The following is a 25,578-nucleotide window of genomic DNA, read 5'->3' on the forward strand; positions in this document are numbered from 1 at the left end:
TCGTGTCCCGGACCCAGTGGCTTAAACTCAGGCCGGGCGCGTGTGCGTGCGTGCCCAAGATCCCCAGAGGAGAATGGAGGAGAAGGGATTGTGGCGTGTCCATCCCCCCTGGGGGGTGATTTCTCGCTTTCTATCTCTGTGTCTCTCTCTGTCTGGCGAGCGCACGCGCCCTATAGAGAAAACCTTTCAAAAAAAATCATTTAAAAAAACAAAATTCACTTTTTATAGTAAATAATGTAAAAAAAAAAAGAGGCAAAATACACCATGAAATTGATTTTAAATTTGAGTTTAGATTTACTTCCAAAATACTTCAAATGCGGACAGAGAGGCGGGGCGGGGGAAGCTGGACACCGAGGTTTGCATTCCGGTCTGGCCCCGCCAGGAGCTCGCTGAGCCCTTCCCTCCATGACCGAACCCCTGGAGGCCGGCGTTCTCACCTGTCAGAAGGGACCGGGCTGGAAGCACCGCTCCATTCAGGAACAGGTTTACTGACATGGACTTGGTGGGAATCGGCGTCCCTATCCTTCACACCCCTCCATCTTTCCTTCCCCTCTGTAACGGCCGACTAGGTGCAGGAGGTAACCAGAAGGGCCCACTGGCTCCCTCTCCGCGTCCTGGGGGCCGCCAAACACCTAGTCAAAGGCCTGCGCCCACGGGGCCGCCATCTTCCCCCATTGGCCCGACCCCAACCGCCACCCGCGGGCACCAGGTGACGCGGACCTCACCTCTCCTCGCAGTCTTTGCATTTCACCAGCAAGGGGACGAGCTGCTGGAACAGAACTTGGCTCATGTCGGCCCGCTGCCCCGGCGGGTGTGCGGGACAATCCAACAGGCGAGGCCCTCGGTACTAGCCCGAAAAGCGTCAGGGTCCAGATAGAGTTTGAGTTTGGCGCTCGGCTGGCGCGGAGTAGGCGGGGAGAGGAACGTACAGCAGACCAAGAAGTTTTGAGCTTCGCCAGCCACCGTCCGCTTTTTCCGGTTTTGGGGAGGATGGGACTCGGGCAGTTACGGGACTTCCGGGCATAAACCTGTGTGGCAGGACTCGAAGCAGCCATATTTATTAAGGGAAAGGGACCCGAAGAAAGCTGACAACTTTTCCTCCGGTCGCCGCCCGATGCGAGTCACTTGAGCGGCTCGGGGTTATGGCGGCTTTTGCGCCGATGCCGCAGGCGACTGGTATTCCAGCTGAAAATAGATGCAATTACTATGTGGAAAAGAAGAAGCGGTTCTGCAGGATGGTGGTGGCTGCGGGGAAAAAGGTTTGTGGTGAACAGCTGGCGCGGCGGAGGTCTGGTATCGCCCTACCCTCCCGAGAGTCGGAAATGAGTTTCCTGTCCCGCCGGTGCTGGAAACCGGCCCCTCCCCTCTTTGACAGATTTCTGCTTCTGTCCCCTGGATTCTTTAGCTTTCACGTTAAAAAACAAAAACAAAAACGCAGTTCTGCCCTCCTGGCGGAGCGGCGATGAGCCTTCGTGACGAGCAACGTTTCTTTCACTCAGCCCGCAATGACCCGTTTATGTCGATCCTAACTCGTGGTGATTCTCGATTTTAGTTTTACCTCTCACTGCTGCTGCTTAGGCTCCAACCCCTCAGTCTTCCCGAAGGGAAATGGTAGTTTAGATAAAGAAGTGATTGAAGTTCTAAAATTTTTACTAATTGTGTACGAACTATTGTTTCGTGAACGATAATCACTCGTCATGAATGCGGCTGAAAGAAACTTTCTTTAAAAGTTTGTTTAGGTTAACTGTCTTTAAAAAGCAACTTATAACTATAATACTTTGCTGGAATGGGGAAGGAAAGATGTAAAAATGTGTAAGAACTTTCTTTTAAAATTCAGAACAGAACACATAGAATTTTGTTAGCTATAGTAGTTATACATATTGTTCTGTAAGCAATGTATATTTGTATTTGTGTACGTTACTTTGTTTTTGTTCCTTGTTTATTTATTTATTTATTTATTTTTAGGTTTTTGCCATAGGGTACCTGTGCTTGCCAGAGAGAGAGGGAGAGAAAATGGGAAATCACCCCCCACCCCTCACACACACACACACACACACACACACACAATCCCTTCTGCTATATTCTCTCAGAATTTTGGGCTCCCAAGCACACATGCCTGGTGTGATTTTCAAGCGATTGAGTCTGGGACTCTAAATGTGGTCATGTGGGACTCTTAGAGCCTTAACCACCATTCCACCTACTAGTCCATTATTCTGGGATTTTTATTTAATAATCATTTAATAGTGTTGGATAGGATTAGAAAGATGAACCAGACCAACATCTGGACTCATGCTCTCTGCACGTCTGATATTATTTGCATTATTTTTTTTCTCAACCAGTTTTTCCTTCTAAGCAATACCCATGCAGATCAGTTCCCGGAGCCTCTTCATCTACCATTGTACATTCTAGCCATAGCCCACTTCCTGTTCAAGCTGGTATTTACTTAGATAGAGTGAAGCATACTGAAAAAAGACGTGTTTCTTTTGGAATATGGGAGATGCAACTTAATAGAACTCTGAAGTTTATCCACAGTTGGTTCTGAGGGGAAATCAACAAACATCCCTTACTTTAAGAATGAGATTTATGGTAAAAAATATTTTGTTTTCACTCAGTTACAAGGCCTAGACATCACATTATTCAGAAATCTAGAAGTTGGCTGCAGATGGTGATAATAGTGGAATATGAATAAATCTTTACAAATTGACTGGTATCCCTAGAGAGAAATTATACATGGCTATTAGTCCCTTGAAAAAAGACTGTAAAACACAAAGTGGAAACACTTTCTGTGGCTATTGTTTGGTTTTGAATTATAGCCATCCTCCTTATTCTGTATTATGTAATTAGATGTTGTGTTTTCTCTTTTTTAAGTGTCATATGCAAGGCATTTTTTAAAGTTCATGGAAAATGCATGTTATAAGAAATGTGCATAAACTTCAAAATTTTTAAGTGCTTATTTCTTTTTTTCCATGAGGAAGAGAAAAAGAGACAGGCATCTAACAGGTTCCCCATGCTATGATTCACCCTCATCCTCAGCCAACAGGGGATCATAAGCACATGTGTGCTTGGCATGTTTTTGAACCTTTCCAGACATGAACCTGAAATTTCCCTATGGATCAGCCTCATAGAATATTGCATTACCACTGTGCTACCACCCAGCCCCCACTTTCAGAATAAACTTATATTCTAATTATGTTTTTCCATGGACTTTTTGAAGTCCCCTGATATAGCTGTGATGATACTGCTTATGCTCATTTTTACCCAGTGATTTTCAACTGGAGTTGATTTTGTCACAGAGCAGATATTTAGCAATGTCTGAAGATATTTTGGTTATCACAACCAGGGAACATTATTAGTATCTAATGGATAGATAAACCTCCTTCAAAGGAAAGGACAGCCCCCCACAGCCTCCCTCAAAAGAATTACTGAACTCAAAAGGTCAGCAATACAGGGCCAAAAACTCAGTTGCTAAATCCAAATCATTGCAGTTTTAAAAAGTGTATTTCTTGGGATCAGCAGATGGCGTGATGGCTATGTTGCTGGACTCCCATGTAGTCAACCACGGTTTGAGTCCTGGACCTGGTGGCTTAAACTCACACTTAGCATGTGTGCGTGTGTGCCCAAGATCCCAAGAGGAGAATGGAGGAGAAGAGATTGCAGCAGGGCCATCCCCCCCACCCCCGGGGGGTAGGGAGTGATTTCTCGCTTTCTGTCTTCTGTGTTTCTGGTGAGCACACACGCCCTATAGCAAAACCCCTTCCGAAGAAGAAAGTGTATTTCTGTATTTCATGAGTGAAAGAGAAAGGAGAGACAGAGAGCTAGTACCCCCAACAGGGTCTTGACCTCCCAGCTTCAGCCAGCCGGGATCATGGGCATGTATCAACTGGCATACTCGGGAGATCTCTGTGAAGCAGTAATCTTCCTATGTGGGTATACCTGAAAGAGCATTGCATTTACTACTGTGCTACCATCTGGCCTCCCAAATTATAAATTTTGGAAGTGCTTTTTCTTTCTTGCTCTGTGGTTAGTCTTTGGAGATTAGAATAGGATCTTCTCTTACATGGACGTTAGGTTTTGGTTTTGGTTTGGTTTTGGAGGTTAGATTTTAAAGTCAGCAAATAAGGAAAATAACGTACAGTATTTTAAAAAATATATTGAAAATGTCTTAGCTTTCTCATAAAATTAAGGGTGCATAGTTTTGTGGATATGCTAAGAGGCATATCAGAACTGAAATAGATAGGAAAATTAATAATAATAAGAGCAAGCAACTTGCATGTACTTTGTGGCCAGCACTGTGATAAGCAGTTTTTCTAAAAACTATCAGCTCAGCTCACTTAAACTACACAAACCTTGAGATGTGACACGTTATTCTGCAATGAGCCTGCCTCAGGTCATAGGGCTAGAAGCTGAGTAGGTGTGGGAGTCAGTCAAATAAGCAATAAGGCTCACCTGTGGTTTTAACTATTATACTGTCCTGTTTTGCACAGATTCTTTTTTTATTTATTTTTTTTTTAAAGTTTTTCGCTATAGGGCGCATGTGCTCGCCAGATAGACAGAGAGAGACATAGAGACAGAAAGTGAGAAATCCCCCCCCAAGGGGGATGGTCACGCCGCAGTCCCTTCTCCTCCATTCTCCTCTCGGGATCTTGGGCACGCACGCACACGCGCCTGGCGTGAGTTTTAAGCCACCGGGTCCGGGACTTGAACTGCGGTCGACTACGTGGGAGTCCAGTGACATAGCCATTTCGCTAACTGCTGGTTCCCCACAGATTCTTATGGAATGTTGGAAATATTGCCACCATTTAATTTTTCTCTTTTTTTTCCCTGGTGCATATGGTTAAGTCTATGTGACTTGGAAGTGAAAATAGAAGAACTACTGTATTGAAAAGTTACAAAGCCAATACAAGATGACACATGCCAAATAGTTAAAATATCTTGTTTTATTGTTTCTAAGACATGTTTTACACGTTTTAACATCTCTAAAATCAGAATGCATCCTAAAATCAATGATAAGATCATATTTTAAACAGGCAGCATTTTTCACATAAAATAAGTATGTGAAGTAAGGCATATGTTAATTGGTTTGATTTAGCCATTCTACAGTGTGCACGTAAACATGTGATAAATGTATATAATTTGTATTTGTTACTTAAAAATTAGGCTAAACCAAATGGGTAGCATTTTTTTCTTTCTTGGTGGTGCATAAAATAACTGCATATTATAGTCAATGCTAGCCAATAGATTCAAAATCCCATATGTAGGGTTTATCTATAACCTATTTGAAGCTAGAGGCCCTTGTTTATACACATCAGCCAACTACATTGGAGATTTTTGTTTTTAAACCGTAAGACCTGATCTTGCCCATTTTTTCCTTAAAGTTTACTTTCCTTATTTTGAGCATGTAGATAGACTGAATTTGTATCTAGTATCTATCAGGAATAAATTATATATTTTGCTTAAATAAATAATTACTTTTAATTTTTTAGGAAGAAAATTCTCGGAAAAGAATCCTGTGTCCTTTAGATCCAAAACAGTACGTATGGATTAAATAAGGGTTTTTTCAGGGCCAGCAGATGGTGTGATGGTTAAGGTGCTGGACTCCCACATGGCTGACCACAGTTCAAGTGCCAGACCCGGCAGCCTGAAAGTCACCCTGGATACTGTGCATGCCCAAATTCCTGAGAAGAAAATGGAGGAGAGGGGATTGGAGTGTGACCATCCCCTCTGGGGGATAATTTCTCACTGTCCCTCTCTTTGTCTCTCCCTGGTGAGCTCATGCATCCTATGACAAAATACCTAAAAAAGGGGGCGGGATATTTTTCTGCTGAAAATGGTAATTGTCACAAATCTCATTTTAAATAATTTTCTCTTTAAATTTAGCACAGTATATGAAGATCAACTGACAAAGCATTTGAAAAAATGTAACTCAAGAGAAAAGCCGAAACCTGTAAGTGTTTGATTAGTAAAATTGAATGGGTAAATGTGTGGTATATAATGTTTATGTATACTTAGTAGATTACAAATGTGAATACATAACCAGACTTAACTTTGCCTCTAGGCTTAAATTTGCTAAATGCACTTGAATGTGTACAGGGTATCAAACTATAAATCCACTTATAGTTCTAATTCACAGAACAGAATCTAATGCAACACGAATATTGTTCAAAGAATAATGTCAATCTTTACTGAAAAATATTTACTTAGTTCCTACTAAATTTATTGCAATAAGCCATGATGGCAACTACAATCCTAATCTTCAAGGAATTTAAGGCTAGTAAGTAAACTTGTAAGTCAGGGATATGTGTTTTGCTTTTGTTTTCATTTGTGTTAATTTTGCTGTAAGCTTGTGCACTCACCAGAAAGAAAGAAACAGAGAGAAAAAAGTAAGAAATCACCTTCAGGGGAGGATGGCCATGCTGCAATCCCTTCTTTGGGAGTTTTGAGCATCCATGCACACTCAAACACACCTGGTCTGATTTTCAGGCTGCCGTGTCCAGGACTTGAACTATGGAGTCAGCTATGAGGGAGCCAGCTACTTTAACCTCCATCCAACTGCTGACACCAGTTAGGTTTTGTTTTGTTTTGTTTTGTTTTAATTATTTTATTTATTTATTTTTAAATTTGGTACAGGGTGCATGCACTTACCACAAAGGGACAGAGAGAGAGAGGGGAAGCGAGGAAATAAGCTGCCAGGCCTGGGACTCAAACCACAGTCAGCTATGTGGGAGTTTGGCGCCTTAACCACCATGCCACTTACTGGCCCCACGAATCTTTTTAATAAAGTCAGTGAAAGAAGTAAGCACAATGTGATAAGAACATATACTTATATCAGATTTTAAAATTAAATCCAACGAGTTATGAAAGGCTTCCTAGAGGATATAACACATTACTCACTGCACAACAGGCAGCATGAGCTTGTTTGCATCAATTTCCTATGATCTCCAAGGCCCACAGACAATCCTGGAAGCTGGGGACAGGGTCATGGGAGATCAGGCTGATGGATGCCAAATAAGCAGTGAGTTTGTGTCCTAACTGAGGAACCCCACATTCAGGAAATACGATTTTTTTTTAATTGGGCAGTAAATAAACCACCTGACCTCAGTCCCATAAACAGACATTTTCTTCTTATCCTATACAACAGGTAAGCCTGCCATGTGATCTAGAGGGAGACACCATTACTTCTAAGGGTACTTGATTTAAAAATGACGTTGCAGGGCCAGCAGGTGGTGTGATGGTTAAGGTGCTGGACATTCCCACATGACCGACCACGGTTCAAGTCCTGGCTTGCCTTTGCACTTTCCCTCTTTCTTTTTCTCTCTGTATCTCTCTGTGGTCAAATTAAATGAATGGATAAATACAATTAAATAAACAATTCGTAGGAAAAAAATAAATAAAATTAAAATGACCTTGAAAAGATAGTCTGGGGCAAAGGTAGTCAGTCCCTCTGCTTGTAAGTCTTATAGTAAATTGAGACGTGGGAAAATTATGTTCTGCTCTCACCTCTCAGTCATATTAACAACAAAATACTACCGTACATTTCCAAATGCCTCCAAGTCAACAACCACTAGGCTAGATGGCATCATTTTAAAGACAGTTACATTGGACAGCGGGTGATATGGAGGATAAGGTGCTAGATCCCACATAGCCGAGTGTGCAGTTCACGTATCAGACCTAGTGGCTTGAAAAATGCACTGGATGCATGTGAATGTGTGCCCAGAATCTCAAGAGGAGAATGTAGAAGATGGGATTGTGCCATGGCCATCCTCCTCCCTGGTGGCTGATTTCTCACTTCCTCTCTCTCCTGTGTCTCTGGCGAGTGCACATACCTTATAGTAAAAAAAAATGTTTATTTGGTAACTACCTCACTAGAATATAAGATCTATGAATTCAGCTGTTTTGTTTGTTTCATACCTAGTTTTGGAGAATTCCAAGCACTAAAAGCAAACCAGGGACTGTAGCAGTTATTTAATGAATAAGTGACTAGAAAGAAGGGAGGATTGCAGCTGCAGAGTATGGGATGAAAGAATTAGCTTTACTGTTTAATGTTTGTGAGCTTCACATTAATATTCGATTTTATTTTTAAGGATTTCTTTATTCAGGATATTAACGCAGGCTTAAAAGATGAAACAGAAATACCCGAACAATTAGTAAGTATACTGATTTAATATTTAATTGTAATGAGCATTTATAAGCTATTTATCATGTTATAAATAAGCCATGCTCTAGTTTTCATTTAGAATAAATCTATTGTTTTAGATTTATTCTAAATCTAAATTTAGTTTGCATTTACCTTTGGATTCCAGACCACTTCATTCCCCATAAAAAAATCAAGCTACAAAATGGCCCTGAGTCTCCTTTGATTCTTGAACCCTTGTGAGCCTGGATTTATTCATGAGGCTGAGGAAGTTAGAAGAATTAAAGGAACATGGCAGAGACTGGGGAGAGGCTTAGCTGTTGGGTGATGTCATTGAAAGCTTAGGAAATAGGGTTTATCAGAAAGAAGAGCCTAAGTGGCCATGGGAATTGCCCAACTGTTAGTCTTCTACTCCATTTCTGTCATGATGCTTTAAAACATTTTTGGATACAATATTTAGTTTTATTTTTGCATGTAGGTACCAATTTCTTCTCTATCTGAAGAGCAGTTGGAAAACTTAATTAAGAAGTTGAAAAAAGCCAGTGAAGGTAAGTCTGCCCAGAGTAACAAGGTAAATTATTTCCAAGTGCAGATTCAGTATTCCTTATCTGAATTACTTGGGACCAGAAGTGTTTTGGATTTCAGATTTTGGAATATCTGCAATTTCAAATGAGATATCTTGAGGATGGGACCCAAGTTTTAAAAAAAAAATTCATTTAAGTCTTGTACATACCTTACAAACATAACCTGCAGGTCATTTTATATAATATTTGCAACAATATGTGACCCTCTGCATGAGATGAGGTGTGGAATTTTTTAGCTGAAGCATTATGTTGGTACTCAGAAAGTTTTAGATTTTGGAACATTTTTTATTTTTAATTTTTTTTGGGCGGGGGAGAGGTTTTTGCTATAGGGCGTGTGCGCTCACCAGACAGACAGAGAGAGACATAGAGACAGAAAGCGAGAAATCACCCCCCCAGAGGGGATGGTCACGCCGCAATCCCTTCTCCTCCATTCTCCTCTCGGGATCTTGGGCACGCAGGCACACGCGCCCAGTGTGAGTTTTAAGCCACTGGGTCCGGGACGTGAACCGCGGTCGACTACGTGGGAGTCCAGCGACATAGCCATTAAACTAACTGCTGGTTCCCACATTTTGGATTTTTGTATTAGGAATGTTCAACCTGTAATTAGGTGATATATGAGTTAATATTTTCTGGTTTAAAAGATGCTACTACCATTGTTTAGAGTTTTATAGTTTCCTATTTCAGTATTTAAGCTGTCATGCTTATATTTGGCACAGGTTTCAATTCGTCACTTAAAGATTGTGTTATGTCCCACCCAGCATTACACGATGCCCTTAATGACCCTAAAAATGGGGATTCTGCAACCAAGCATCTGAAACAGCAGGTATGTTTAGGCCACAGTAACTCTTCTGAAAATGGCCTTCGTTCTTTTGTTAAGTAGCTAACATAATTTTTTTTAATATAGTTAATGGAATTTTATTTCATTTATCTTTCAAAGTGCAAAATATTTTCATTTCAATAGTATGTATGAATTTATGGGGGGATCTTCAAAAAGTTCATGGCAAACGCATATTATGAAAACATTATGTATAGATTTAAAATTTATTTTGCACCAACATAAACTTATACTTTAATTCCATTTTCCCGTGATCTTTATTTTATTTTTTTTAAGTTTTTGTCATAGAGCATGTGTACTTGCCAGAGAGAGACAGAAACAGAGAGAGGGAAAGTAAGAAATCACCCCTCAAAGGGGATGGCTGCTCCATAGTCCCATCTCCACCATTCTTTTCTTGGGATTTTGGGTATGTGCACACATGTGCCCAACACAATTTTCAAGCCACCAGGTCCAGACTCGAACTGTGGGGTCAGACATGTGGGAGCCAGTGCCTTAACCTCCACGCCACTTGCTGGCCCCTTTCCATGATCTTGTTGAAGTCCTTTCATATATAAAAATATTTTTGCATGTAATGTTCTGAGTACTGAGTATCAAGTATATAAATACTAAGTGTATATTTATTTATTTTTTTAATTTGACCAGAGAAACAGAGAGAGAGAGGGAAAGTGAGAAAGCAAGCCACCAGGTCTGGGACTCAAACCTTAACTGGCCATGAGGGAGTCTAGAGCCTTAACTACCATGCCACATGCCGGCCTCAGTACTGAGTATATTTTAAAGCAAAGAAAAAAGTTTAAGTCAAATATAAATTATGAATATAAACATACTGCCTTATGTAGAAGTTATCATGCTATTTTCTATTTTCCCATTTGAGCCAAATGTGTTTGCTCTAGTTTATAAAATAATCTCGTGAAGTTTGCAGGCTTCTATTTTAGGTAACATTGAAAAATTAAAGTTACTTGGTCCAAGAAGATGCTTTGTTGAGTTTGGAGCGGGAAAGGGAAAATTATCTCATTGGGTTGATATTGCCTTAAAAGATGCTGAAAAAGTTCACTTCATCCTAGTAGAAAAGGTGACTACAAGATTCAAGGTAAGTGAAACCACTCTATTCTATTAGTAACAACATTGATTTGCATTTTTCTGATTTAGAAGAAAAATGATAGAAATGAGTTCCTTAAAGAAACTATATAGATGAATTTCCTTTTTTGTATTTTTTTTGTCAGTTTAATTGTATTGGTGACTTAAACTGAAGGTGAATTTTTAAAATTAAATTTCAATAGTCCATTGATATGTTTTTCTGAAAACTATTTGCAAAGACAGGAAAATATGTGGAATGAGCCAAGTTCAAGAGAGGGGTTGAAAGTCTTTGGTCTTTTCCCTACCTTTCCCGTATACTAGCTGGTCATTTAGTAAACAATTATTGAGCATACTGCCAGGCACCATGACAGACATTAAGCATGTAAAGTCAGATAAGATAGGTACCTGTGCTCTACTCCTTTTGTTCAAAAAGGAGAGACAGGCACATAAATAAATGACTATAGTAAAATGTTGAAATAGGAAAAAGTCCACACAGAATGCAGTGTGGGTTCAAAGAATAAAAGGCTTTTTTTGCTCAGAAGGAATGGAGAAGACTACATAGAAGAGATGATATGCCTTAGCTAAATTTAGAAAGGTCAATTCATGTGTGCTAGATGGAAGGTTTGAAAAGCGCTCTAGGAAGCAAGAACAGTGTAACCAAATGCTTGAAATGACATGAATACATGGAAACACTTCCATGCGATGGGAGTATATGGCACAAGGTAGAGCTCAGCAATGGCAGGACTGGAGAGGAGGGTAGCCTATGGAAGGTTTCATACTTTCTGCTCAGAAAAGTGTGTGCCTGATCCTGCGGAGTACTGAAGATATAGTGGAAACAAGATTTAGTTCTTGCCTTTCAAGAAGCCTACATGTCATGAGAAGGCTTGTAATTTTGATTCAAATACTAAGTGTGTTGTGTTGATGGTAAATCCCTGGTATCTGAGAGCAGAACAATAGAGCACTGACCTCAATCTAATGTGGATCATGAAGGTTTCATGGAGTGAGTGACAGTTGAAAGAAGATAAAAGACTATATAAGAGTTGGTGAAGTAAAAAAGGATTTTAAAAGTTTATGCTAACACCACCATAAAACTGTACTAGAAGAGGGCCTGTCCTACAACGCAGTGGTTAAGTGCAGTGTATTAGGAGCTGGAGCCCAAATGGCCAACTACTATTCAAATCCTAGCCCTGGTGGCTTGGAAAACATGGCTGACATATGTGTGCATGCCAAAATCCTGATGTTAAGGAAGAATGGAGAAAAAAGGATTGCAGTATGACCATGCCCTAATGGGGAGTGGGCCCCTCTCTCTCTCTCTCTCTCTCTCTCTCTCTCTCTCTCTCTCTCTCCCTCTCCCTCCCTTTCTCCCGCTCCTTTTCCCTTAACCAGCCCTCTGTCTCTCTGGCAAGCATATGCACAGTCTGATGATTGAAGAAAAATATAAATAAAAATTAAAATGATATCAGAACAGTCAGACTTAAAATAGGAAGATGAATAATAATTTTAACCCTTTTTTTAAAAGAAATATTTTTATTTAATTTTTTTGAGAGTTTTTTGTTTGTTTGTTTGTTTGTTTGTTTGTTTTGCTATAAGGTGTGTGTGCTCACCAGAAAGACAGAGAGACAGAAAGTGAGAAATCACCCCCCAGGAAAGATGGCCATACTGTGATCCTTTCTCCTCCATCCTCCTCTTGGAATTTTGGGCACGCATGCACATGTGCCCAGCATAAGTTTAAGCCATCAGGTCTAGGACTCAAACTGCAGTCGACTACATGGGAGTCCAGTGACATAGCCATTATGCCACCCCACCTGCTGGTCCCTATTTTTTATTATTATTTGTTTTAACTTGACCAGAAAAAGTGAGAAAGCAAGCTGCTGAGTCCAAGACTTGAACCGCAGTCAGCCATGTGGGAATCCAGTGTCTTTAACCACCACACCACCTGCTGGTCCTGATGAATAATAATTTTTAAGTGTATTTATTTTTTTCTCAAATGAATGAGAGAGACACAGAGAGTAACAGAGAGGTAGTTCTCCCAATAGGGTTTGACCCTGTGATCCACTCCCAGCTTCTGCCAGTTCTGGATCAACACATATGCCTGGTATACTCAAGTAGGTCTGTGTACACACACTCACAACCTTCCCACGTGGGTCAGCCTCACAGAGTGTAGTGTCTATCTTATTTTGCCCCCAAAATAAGATAAATTTTATCCAAAAATCCTAGTAAGAAATGGACCAATGCTGAGACTATTGAAGTGGGATGGAGAGGAGGGCAAGAGTATGAGAAATAAGATGTTGGAAGCTGCAAGACTCAGTGACTTATCACTCATTGAATATGAAAGAGAAGGAGAAATCTGGAGTGATAAAAATAATACGTATATGTATATTTTAGGGAAATTTTTGCTATAGGACATGTGTCCTTGCTGGAGATATATAGAGAGACAGAAAGCAAGAAATCATACCTGCCGTGGTGGGATGGTCACACTGCAATCCCTTCTCTTCCATTCTCTTCTCGAGATTTTCGGCATGCACACAGACACACCCTGCATGCGTTTTAAGCCCCAAGATCCAGGACTTGAACTGCCGTTGACTACATGGGAGTCCAGTTCCTTAACCACTACACCATCTGCTGGTCTCTGGAATAATATTTTTATGGCCTAAGTAATTAAATGGCACTATCCCCCAAGATAGGGAATAAAGGAGGAGGAAGAGAAAGGATAGATTTGGAGAGGAAAATAATGAGTTTAGTTCAGGATATACCCAGTTTGCTATTGAATTAGAACTTTCTAGTTCATAATTAGGTATGCTTATCAGAGATATCTGAGCCAAAAAGTAGATCTATAAATCATAGGCATTTGGGTACCTAGACTAGAATGGTTGTGATTCTTCAGTGACCAAGTAGAGTGTGCCAGAAGTAATATACTAGGGGTAACAAAGATAATGAAACTGGCAAATAATCTTATATTAAGTTACTGTCTGTTAAACCTCAGGTCTTTCACTGGTGAGTTGGGAATTTTTAGGTAAAAAGGAAATAATATATACATAGTAATTGATAATATTTTCAAATCTTATAGAAATGTGTGGTATTATTTTGGAGCATTCATCAGTACATGTATTGTGTCATCAGAAAAGTCATGACTGATTTTTACGTAGAAAATGACTTTTTCAACAACCCAGGACTATCAAATTTTTTTTATTTATTATGTTTTTTCATACTAAAAATAAGATGAAAATTTATTTGACCTGAGTTTTGAACACAAATTTTTAAATTTTTATAAATTTAAAAACTCATTTTTACAATATTCTGTTTGTGCAGGTAGATGGTAAACACAGAAAGAAAAATTCAGTGTTTGAAAGACTTCAAATTGATATTCAACACTTGTGTTTGAGTAAGTTGCATGGTTTTTCCTTTGCTTTGTCATAAACCATATAAGTTTCTAACTCTGAGGGTTGCTTAGAAATCCAGTCATGCAGAACAGTACTTAAGGAAAAATAAACTGGAAGAGCGATGTTAATATAGAATCCTGGGCCAGCAGGTGGCATGGTGGTTAAGGGCGCCGGACTCCCACATGACCGACTGCAGTTCGAGTCCCGGACCTGGCAGCTTGCTTTCTCACTTTCCCCCCCTCTCTCTCTCTTACTCTGTCCCTCTCTGATTAAATTAAAATAAATTAATAAGTAAAATTAAATAAAACAATTCTTTCAAAAATATGGAATGTTGGGACCAAGCAGTTAGCGTAATGGCTATGTCGCTGGACGCCCACATAGTCGACCGTGGTTCGTGTCCCGGACCCGGTGGCTTAACACTCACGCCGGGCGCGTGTGCGTGCGTGCCCAAGATCCCGAGAGGAGAATGGAGGAGAAGGGATTGCGGCGTGACCATCCCCCCGGGGGGTGATTTCTCGCTTTCTCTCTCTCTGTCTGTCTGGCGAGCGCACGCGCCCTACAGTGAAAAATCTCTCCAAAAAAAAAAAAATATATGGAATGTTAAATATACATTGGATTACGATTAAAATTTTATTTTATTTTATTTTATTTTATTTTATTTTATTTTATTTTATTTTATTTTATTTTATTTTATTTTATTTTATTTTATTTTATTTTTTGGAGAGGTTTTTGCTATAGGCTGTGTGCACTTGCCAGAAAGACAGAGAGAGAGACAGAAAGCGAGAAATTACCCTCTGGGGGGATGGCCATGCCACAATCCCTTCTCCATTCTCCTCTTGGGATCTTGAGCATGCACGCACATGCACCAGTGCAAGTTTAAGCCGCCAGGTCTGGGCCTCAAACTGCAGTCAACTACATGGGAGTCCAGTGACATAGCCATTATACCAACTGCTGGTCCCAAGGGTTAAAATTTTTAAAAATTGTTTTTCAGTATCAGTGGAAATGAATATTTTATTAGAGAAGAGTTTAAAAGTTCTGATAATATGAGTTATCCAGGTGGCATAGTGGTTAACAGTTCAAGTCCCAGGCCTGGCAGCTTGGAAAATACACTAGGTGTATGTGCATGTGTGTCCAAACTCTTGATAGGAGAAGGGATTGTGGCATGGCCATCACACCAGGGGGTGACTTTCACTTTCTTCCCTTTTTTCTCTCTCTCTCTGGCTCACGCACTCTATAGCAAAACAAAAACAGAATCAGTTTTGATAATATGTACTTACGTTGCTTTTTTGTTGTGTTTAAATTAATGTTGAGTGTATTCATATCATAAATTGGGCTTCTGCCTATAGGGTTTTTTTTATTTTTTTATTTTATTTTTTTCTTTTTTTGGAGAGGTTTTCACTATAGGGCATGTGCGCTCACCAGACAGACAGAGAGAGACATAGAGACAGAAAGTGAGAAATCACCTCCCTGGGGGGATGGTCACGCTGCAATCCCTTCTCCTCCATTCTCCTCTCGGGATCTTGGGCACGCACGCACACACGCCCGGCGTGAGTTTTAAGCCACCGGGTCCGGGACGCGAACCATGGTCAACTACGTGGGAGTCCAGCGACATAGCCATTACGCTAACTGCTAGTTCCCGGCTTCTGCCTATAGTTACCATGACTTCCTTAAACTAGTAAAGAAAATGAAATAATTCTTTTTTTTTTTTTGGAGAGGTTTTTGTTTTGTTTTGTTTTTTTGTTTTTTGTTTTTTGTTCGAGAAATCAATAGGGCGCGTGTGCTCCACCAGACAGACAGAGAGACAGAAAGCGAGAAATCAACCCCCAGGGAGGATGGCCACGCTGCAATCCCTTCTCCTCTGTTCTCCTCTCAGGATCTTGGGCATGCACACACATGCACCCGGCATCAGTTTTTGTTTGTTTGTTTGTTTGTTTGTTTTGAGAGGTTTGGTGGTTTTTTTTGTTTTTTGTTGTTTTGTTTTTGCTATAGGGCACGTGCGCTCACCAGACAGACAGAGAGAGACATAGAGACAGAAAGCGAGAAATCACCCCCCCAGGGGAGATGGTCACACCACAATCCCTTCTTCTCCATTCTCCTCTCGGGATCTTGGGCACGCACGCAAACGTGCCTGGCATGAGTTTTAAGCCACCGGGTCCGGGATGCGAACTGCGGTCGACTACATGGGAGTCCAGTGACATAGCCCTTACGCTAATTGCTGGTTCCCCGGCATGAGTTTTTTAAACCACCGGGTCCGCAACACGAACCGCAGTCAACTACATGGGAGTCCAGCAACATAGCCATTACGCTAACTGCTGGTTCCAAAAAAATGAAGTAATTCTCTGCCTAGGTAATATGTAAAAAATATTTTCCAGAATCATAAATTGTACCAAAGGAAATACGTCATCACTGTGTGTTCCATACACACACAAATCCCTCATTCCTTTAGTGCCTTTTCTATACCTTTTCTATAGTTTTTCATATTATTTAGTAAGGAAATAATGCAAACATATACCAGCAGCCTCTTCCATAACTTCTTTATTATTATTTTACTTAAATTTTTATTTATTTATTTTTAATTTGACCAGAGAGGGACAGAGAGATTGGGAAGGTGAGAAAGTAAGCCACCAGGGCTAGGACCCAAACCTCAGTTGGCCATGTGGGAGTCCAGCACCCCTAACCACCACATCATCTGCCAGCCACTTCCATATAGTAATTTTAATTAAGCCCTTAGAAGCAACTCAGCAGTTGTGTATCAATCACTGTACTTAAAATTATTTAACTGAATATATTACTTTCTGTTGTCATAAGCATTGAACAAGTTGTTATGTTACATGTTGAATTCTATAAAGTAAGAACTTCTTGTTTGAGTCTCTTTCAGCCCTAAAATTCAAAGATCTAAGTAGTTCTTTTGGAAGGCTAGGTTAATAGAGGAACCTTAATTCTCGTTCCTTTTATTTCAGATAAGATTCCTGTACTAAAAGAAGGAAAACTACCTGTGGTAGGAATTGGAAAGCATCTGTGCGGTGTGGCAACAGGTGTGTAAACACACTCTTAAGATCTAAATTCACATGTTAAATTTTAGCTTACACGACTCCATTTATTTTAGTAGACTCTTTCAAATTGTTTAGATTTCTTATGTTTGCAACTTATTAATCTTTGTAGTAGTCTGGGCCCTTCTTTATGGTAATTATAGAACTTTCCTGTCTACCTGCTCATGTTGAACATTTTGCAAGATGAAGTAAGAGTTTTGTGCCATGTGGCATCTTAAAGTTCTTAAGGTCCAGTTTCAAGGAAAAAAACATAAACAAATCATTTATAAAAACTATGATTCTACCTCAGATGCTACTGATTTTTTAGAGTAGTTGCTTAGGAAGAATTCTGTCTGAAAACTCTACCACTAAGAGGTTATTATTATGTTTCAGGATTCTGGAGAAAAAAATTAATTTTAGCCCAAAAGATCCAAGATGTTTTGTCTTAGCACTTCTGTTCATCAGATTAGATCTATTAATAGCATGTAAAGTGGAAATTTTAGAATCAGATAGTCTGTCTTTCAGCTCTTCCATATAAATTTGGCAAATTACTTAACCTTTCTGAGCTTTGATTTCCTCATCTGTAAAACAGGTATGCAGTGGGAACCCAGTAAGTGGCATAATGGTTAAGGAACTGGATTCTCACATGGCCAACTGCCGTTTGAGTCCCAGACCTGGTGGCTTGAAATTGACAATGGCCTACAGGATAAAGTCCGAGTTCTTTAACATAGTGTTCTAGTCTCAGTTGGTTATCTACCTTTGTCTTTTTCCATTTGTTGTCTCTGGCTTTAATGTTCAACAACATCAAGCCCTGTCTACTTTTCCATATATCATACTGTTTTACTATAACCAAAATTCCACCCATCCATCCAATCACTCAAACTAACTGGAAAATGTCTACACATCCTTATGCTCAGTTGTTACCACTTTCAGGTAACCTTCTTACATAATTAGTGATATCAAATTATTCTCTGCATATCTACCTTATTGCATTTTAATCATCTGTCTACATATTTAATTATTCTACTGTGCTGTGAATTTTTTAAGAATTGAAATACACTAATACAATACTCGGTAGTACAAAACGTAGTTAATGTTTAAATGGATAATCTTGGCTACCAATTGCTGTTTCCTTGACCCTTTCTAGGTTTGTGACTTTGTTCCTTAAATTCTTTATAAAGAAGGGGTCAAGATAGATTGCTAAAGCTCTTTCTAATTCTGAAATAACTAAATTCCTTTAGAAACTTTTCTAGTGTTTCACATTTTTGATAATCATTTACTTAAGTCAAAAATGAATAAAACAGGGACCAGCAGTTGGGGTAATGGCCATGTTGCTGGACTCCCATGTAGTCAACCGTGGTTCGAGTCCCTGACCCAGTGGCTTACACTCCCACCAGGTGCGTGTGCATATGTGCCCAAGATCCCGAGAGGAGAATGGAGGAGAAGGGATTGCGGTGTGGCCATCTCCCCTGAGGGGTGATTTCTTGCTTTCTGTCTCTCTGTTTCTCTCTGTCTTTCTGGCGAGCGCATGCGCCCTATAGCAAAAATCTCTCCCCCCCAAAAAAATAAAGTGAATAAAACAGTAAACGAATATATCTTCTCAGACAATAATTGCTTATGAAATATAGATTAGCTATCACTTTCTCTAAATAATGCTGCTAAACAATGTTTGTTGACTTAAATTCCTATGTTGAATTAAATTTGTTGATGAAGGGGCCTGGACTCCCATGTAGTTGACTGTGGTTCAAGTCCTAGACTCCGGACTCATGCTGGGTACATGTACATACATGCACAAAACCCCAAGAGAACAATGGAGGAGAAGGCATTGTGGCATGGCCATGATTTCTTGTTTTCTGTCTTTTGGTCTGTGTCTTTCTGGCAAGTATATGTTCCCTACAGCAAAACACTCTTTTAAAAAAAATTACTAGTGAAATAAAGATCAATTAATGTTTACTTGTGACATTTTAGGGGAACAAATTTTTTAAATATTTATGTTTTCGGTTGAGGAGATACAGTGTGACGATCTAATCAGACAAAGTATGGATTTCACAGTTAAGATCTTTCCAATATTGTCAACATTGGGAATAGCCTTTTCAATGGGAAGTAGCCATGGTCATTGAAATCTGTTTGTTAGGGCTGACTCTACAAGTGATAGTTAAGGCAACCCCATCCCACGTGGCCAACCTTGCAGTTGGAGTCCTGGTGGCTTGAGAAATAGTGTGTGTATGCTTGCCCAAAATCTCAAAATGAAATGGAGATGGGAAGAGAAGGGATTCTTGCATGACCATTCCCATGGTGGGTACTTTTTTTTCTTAATCTCTCTTTGTCTCTGGCAAACACACGTCCTCTAGTGGGGAAAAAAAAAAACATATCTTTGCTTTTTTTTTTTTTTTGAGAAGTTTTTTTGCTATAGGGCGCATGCACTCGCCAGAAAGACAGAGAGAGACAGAGAGACAGAAAGCGAGAAATCACCCCCCGGGAGGATGGCCATGTCGTAATCCCTTCTCTTCCATTCTCCTCTTGGGATCCTGGGCATGCATGCACATGCACCTGGCATGAGTTTAGGGCACCAGGTCCTGGACTCAAACCGCAGTCGACTATGTGGGAGTCCAGCAACATAGCCATTACACCAACTGCTGGTCGCTCATATGCTTAAATTTAAAATATACTGAATGTCTTTCATGTCAAGTAGAGTATGTGCACCTCTAAGTTTGCATTATTAGTCATTACTACATCCTCATTGTTTTTATTTTTTTAACTATTTTTTGTATTATTGTATTATTTTGTATTATTTAACTTTATTTATTTATTTTTAATTTGACTGGAGACAGACAAACAGAGAGAGAGAGAGAGAGAAAATGAGAAAGCAAGCCACCAGTCTGGAACTCGAACTGTGAACAGCCATGTGGGAGTATCCAGCGTCTTAACCACTATGCCAGCCACTGGTCCCCATCCTCATTGTTTTTCATATATAGAAAGGTATTTAGTAAATACTTACTGAATGAAAATGTAAATAGTAAGGCTGTTTAGTGAGGCTTACTTTGCACATTCAGACCCCCTCTTCTCTTCAGCTCTTCACTGTTTGCTATAAACATCTTACATTTCAAGACTAGCATTTTGACAAAGTATCAGCTGCAGCAGAGCTGCCTTTCTTCTTTTTTCACTGGGTTTCTGAAGCTCAAAACTCCTCCAAAATGTAAGCGTAGGTCAATTTTTTCTATGTAAGTCATTTCCTCAGCCAGGGTAGCAGAAATGTAGACAACTCAAGTAGCTTCATTGCATTCAGATTGTATTGGGTCATCAGAAAAGTCATGATGCATTTTTGTATGTAAAAACATGTTTTTACATACTGACAACCCAGTACATCTTAAGTTTCAGATAGTTTTATTGGGAAGTAGGCTTTAGATAGAACAAATCATTCGAGAAGGTACTAAGAAAAGAACAAATTTGAACCAATTTGCTTGTTCATGATAGAATTATGACAAGTATAAAGCTAAGTAGGCTTTTGTTGTGGGTTTTTGAAACCCGTACTGCTTAATAAATTAAAAAAAAAAATTTTTTAAAGATGATGTGGTTCGGGGGGGCACATAATTGTGTTTGCAGATCTTGCATTACGATGTTTGATTGAAACCTATGCTGCCAATTGTGAGGAAAGGAATGAAGAACCTTTAGCCAAACGCGTAAAGAATGATAAAACAGACACAGAAATTAACTCTTTGGCCAAGGAAGGAAATGAAAAAAATGTCCCAGAGAAGTGGACCCCTGTGGCTGGCATTGTTATTGCACTCTGTTGTCACCACAGGTGTGATTGGAGACATTATGTTGGCAAAGAATATTTTAGGGCGTTAGGCCTTGGAGCACTGGAATTTCACTATTTCCAGCGAATGAGTAGTTGGGCAACTTGTGGAATGCGGAAAACATCTTTGGATGCTTCAAATATTACCACAAGGAGAAGCGATCATCAGAACGATGATAGTGAAGAACATGAAGATGGAGGATATAGGATCATAGATGACAGTGCTACTAGTTTGCCTGGGTAAGTGATTATTCTTGTAATATACAACGCTTAAGGAGAAATACTTGATTGTTGCTTTACTTTCTTTTTGGATGACTAGCAGCAATTCATATATGAAAATATATTTTATCATCTAATTTTAGAGTAAGTTAAAACACAGATTTTCTTTATGGTCATAAATGTGAAGTGTCTTGGAAGCATAGTACATAGCACCTAGTATATTGTGGATTACTAGCAATTTTTTTTTTTTTAATAAACAGCTACTAAAATAATTTTTACAAACTTTCACAAAATTTTTACAATGTTTTGTGTGTATTCAATTTAGGCTTCTTACTGTTGAAGAAAAGAAGAAAATAGGACAGCTTTGTAAACTGCTGATTGACCAAGGCCGAATCCAGTATTTACAGCGGAAGGGATTCAGTCCTGCTTTACAGTACTATACAGACCCTTTAGTATCATTGGAAAATGTGTTGTTAACTGCTTTACCAAATCATTCTTCATCACCAGAAACAACTGCCTAATGGAAAAGAAATGTAAACATCATCCATTTTCCACCAAAAGAATTTTTTATTATATTTTTATACTCATGAAAATATAATTTAGCAGATAATAAGAACTTTAAAAATGCCGTGGCCTCATTAAACATTGACAATAGCTTTGGTCTTTACTTCAGAAATCCAAACTTTAGAGAATCCACCAAATTCCCAAAGTAATCCTTTCCAGCTAGACATCTTGAATTATGTTATCCAGTGGTATTTATGGAAGTTGGTAAAGTAGTCGAACTGTTGGCTTGGTGATCTGAAATACACATAACATATCAACATGTACTTAGCATATTTATATTAACTTTCTATTTACATTAGTTTTGGAAACTTATTTTCCTTTGGCTTTATTTCATATTGTCTACTTCCTAAGTTCAAGATGTCATGATCTACTGACAGTTTATAATAAGGGCCAATCAGAATTTGGCCTACATGTGGATTTTTTTCCATGCAAATCTGGAAAAGATAATCAATTGTGATTTTTCTCATGTACAAACAAATGCAGAGGTGTTCACAATCAGTTAATGAAATCACAGTCCAATTTCCAGAGCCATGCCTACACTTATATATTATCAGACTTTGTCCATGACAAACATCAAAAGAAATTTTTTCAAGGGAAAAAAAAATTGTTTCATTTTTTTTGATTGAGTATTATCTAATTAGAACTTTCATAAAGATCATAATTTGTAATACATAATTCACGTATCAAATTTGACATTTACAAATGACTCCAAATGACTTCTGAGATTATTCAGGTATCTGATAGCTTTTACCAGGCCATGTTTTGCATATGTAAGTACAAACAATGAGAACGTTCTCTCTCATTTGGGAAAAGCATTTGGAATAAAGTGGAAATGAGATAATGAAACCAAAAACATTCTCACATTTAGGCCTTATTTAACTCATGAGCCATTTCTATGCACAAGCAGATATTAAATCAAACATATAGGACTGTTCATCTCTTCCACATCTGATTCTTGATTTGTTTCTGCTTTTATTTGTAAAAGTTGTCTTAATCATTTGCCAAGATCCAGGACTTTATTGTAATGATATTCTGAGATAACTCTTTTTATCCTATAAGCCTACATTACCTTAATTGTAAACAAGAAGCCTGGCCCATTTTTAATTCTTGACCTTTCTACTTTAGTTGATTCTCATGTCTTTTCAGACTGCCTAGGTTCAAATCCTGACCCTACCACCTATCAGCTATGTGACTTTGAGCAAGCTATTTAATCGCTTTGTGCCTCAATTTCCTCTTAAAATGGGGATAATGATAATACCTACCTCACAAATTTTTTGTGAGCATCAAATGAGATAACACAGGTAAACTACTTAGAACAGCTCAGAGCACAAAGTCCTCAAGATAGTAGCAATAGTAGTAGTAGTTTATGAATCTATTTTAAGAAACATAATAGACTTTGATTTTATTGTTTAAGTTCTTGTCTATATTCTTTTGCTATAATTTTATGTCAAATATTAAAATAAGGTAGTTTAATTGTTTTTTTAATTAGTTTTTCATGCCTCTCAGTCAAGAGAACATAAATGAAGATAATACATCATTCAATAATTAATTTTTATTGTATAAGGTAATGCTAATTTGTGTCATAAAATTTGTTTTGCATCAGTCAACCATTTATGCCCTAAAATAAAATATATTAAACAATGGGCATGATCTCAGTTATGTTTCATAAATCACACATTACACCCAAGAATTATCATAATGATAGAATAAAGTAGCCCATTTAGCTTAATGATTTTTTTGACATTGCTACCAAGTTCCTTATGGAAATATAGTCCTGTCCTACATGTCAACCTTAAATCAAGATTATTGTTTTCCCATTGTTGTTTATCTTTCTCTTCACATTTCATGAGAAAGGAATTATGTGAGATAGGCAATAGCTACTTCTTTCTTTTTCTTTCCTTTTCTTTAAAAAGAATTATTTATTTTATTTGTTGTTATTTATTTTTAATTAAGAAAATGAAATGGGGACAACAGAAATAAGAGAACACGAAATAACTAAGAAAATGACTAACAAAATTGCAGGGGTAAGTCCATAGATATTGACACTAATGTTGAATATTAGTGGGTTGAAATTCTCCAATTAAAAGAAACATGCTGGCTGATGAATAAAAAAATAGGAGCCTTCAGTCTTCCAGCCCAACACCTAGCAAAGCGAGAATCCATGTGCATCTGAGGTGGGCCCAGCCCTGTTCCTTTAACTGAAAAAGCTTCTGCTCCAGACCTCATCTTGCAGCCCAACACCTAGTGAAGCAAGGTAGGGTAGTCTCTGTCTTCTTTCTGTCTCCGTCTCTCTCCTCCATTCTCTACAAATGTTATACACACACACACACACACACACACACACACACACATATATATATTTTTTAATCTGTAAGTACTGTCTCCTATCTCTGACCACTTCTCCTTTATCTTACTAATTTCAGAAACCATGTGCATCTGAGGTGGGTCCAGCACAAGCATCATGCATTTTTTGCCATTTTTTAAAAAATTTTTTGCCTTTCTTTTTTAATTTCCCTTTAATTGTTGTATCTTTTGTCTTTTTCCCTTTGTTACCTTTGTTTTACCTGACTTTCTCACCTATTTCTCAGCTTCCATACATCAACTATCTAGATAGATCTAGGTGCACAGTAGTGAAACATTTGAATACCTTTAGGGTCATAGAAAACCTCAACCCTCACTGAACTGCTACAGAAAGGGAGAAAGTCACCTTCATAAATCTGAATTCAAATCTCTGTGGAAACCACATTGGAAAACACAGTAGTAGAAGAGAAATTGTCATAGAAGTATCTTACAGTAAAGTGAAACATACGAGCTTACAGTTGCAGAAATCTCTAACAAATTAGCCAAACATGAATATAGCATGAAATGACTTAAAATCAGAGAATAGAGACTGCAAAGTGAGCAGCATGGAGAAATACAAAGCTTCAGAGAGAACTCAGCTCATCTCCTCCCACACACCTCTGAACTCTTAGTCAAAACCCCACAGCTCAGCCCAGGTGCACCAGTTCTTCAGAAACTGGGAGGACTTTGTAATATCCAGTTCCACTGACAAAAGAGTAGGTTGCTTGGTGAGAATCAGGCTAATGGATCTACAGAGATATTGCAGGTCATCTCCTCCTGCATGCCTCTATCACTCAGAATGAACTCCAAAAAAGTAGGAAGAAATGTATAATCTCTCAGATGACTAGAAACCACCACAGAGGCACAAGTAATATGGGAAACCAAGACAATATCTCTCCCCCAAGGGGAAAGAACAGCCCTTCATCATCCATGAGCAGTATAATAGAAGTTGTGGCAATGTCAGATAAAGAATTTAGAATATTCATACTAACAGGGATGCAAGAAAAGAGAGACAACAAATTCCAGAAGATGCAGGAAAAAAGAGAATGAGTTCCAGGAGGTGAGGAAGTTTATGCACGATCTGAAAGAGGAAATACACACCATAAAAAAAGGATGAAACAACTATTAGAGATAAAGGCTGTAATACAAGAAATCAAAACCTCCCTTGAAAGTATTAAAAGATTAGATCATGCAGAAGATCAAAGCTCAGATATAGAAGACAGACCTCTGATCTAGTTAAATTAACAACAAAAAAAAGAAGACTGAGAAAATAACCAAAAAAAATTAGAATAATATACTAATAATACTAGATACCATTAGATGCCCAAACATCTGTAAAGTTGGGGATCCCAGAAGGTGAAGAAATTAATCAGGCATTAAAATCTATTCCATGAAATCCTGAAGAAAACATTTCAAACCTAGAAAGGCATTCAAATATCCAGACCCAAGATTGATCAAAACCACAGAAAGAGATAAGATACTAAAATTGGCGAGAGAGAAACATCAAGTTAATTTGAAAGGATATCCCATCAGATTAATGTTGAACCACTCATAGAAAACAATGCAAGCGGCGCGGGAGCTCATGCCCCCGGAGCGGCGGCGCCCCCCCACGCACGAAGGCCCCCG

General features: G+C 38.8%; 3 protein-coding genes across 6 annotated transcripts in view; 1 reads left to right on the plus strand and 2 right to left on the minus strand.

Moving 5' to 3' along the window:
* The window catches only part of SASS6 (SAS-6 centriolar assembly protein), a 68,651-nt gene extending 67,792 nt beyond the window's left edge, over positions 1-859 (minus strand). The window contains exon 1 of the mRNA XM_006169028.3: positions 726-859. Coding sequence (XP_006169090.1) covers positions 726-790 — 65 coding nt within the window. The 5' untranslated portion in view covers positions 791-859. The remainder of the gene's footprint in view (positions 1-725) is intronic.
* Positions 860-1,015: 156 nt separating this feature from the next.
* TRMT13 (tRNA methyltransferase 13) lies at positions 1,016-23,257 on the plus strand. The gene is given in 12 exon segments (XM_006172364.3): positions 1,016-1,269; positions 1,272-1,288; positions 5,484-5,530; positions 5,878-5,944; positions 8,082-8,144; positions 8,610-8,679; positions 9,432-9,538; positions 10,470-10,637; positions 13,934-14,006; positions 16,965-17,039; positions 20,637-21,069; positions 21,374-23,257. Coding segments are annotated over 12 exon segments (1,443 nt in total). The 5' UTR covers positions 1,016-1,142; the 3' UTR covers positions 21,570-23,257.
* LRRC39 (leucine rich repeat containing 39) overlaps positions 21,769-25,578 on the minus strand; it is a 32,711-nt gene continuing 28,901 nt past the window's right edge. Inside the window, exon 9 of one of the 4 annotated variants that reach the window (XM_006169024.3) lies at positions 21,769-21,846. In XM_006169024.3, the coding sequence (XP_006169086.1) occupies positions 21,791-21,846 (56 nt within the window). In that variant the 3' untranslated portion in view covers positions 21,769-21,790. The remainder of the gene's footprint in view (positions 21,847-25,578) is intronic. The other 3 variants (XM_006169026.3, XM_006169027.3, XM_006169025.3) reach the window with 3 other exon arrangements.

The sequence above is a fragment of the Tupaia chinensis genome, unplaced genomic scaffold, assembly GCF_000334495.1.
Source record: "Tupaia chinensis unplaced genomic scaffold, TupChi_1.0 Scaffold146687_1, whole genome shotgun sequence".
Lineage (NCBI taxonomy): Eukaryota > Metazoa > Chordata > Mammalia > Scandentia > Tupaiidae > Tupaia > Tupaia belangeri.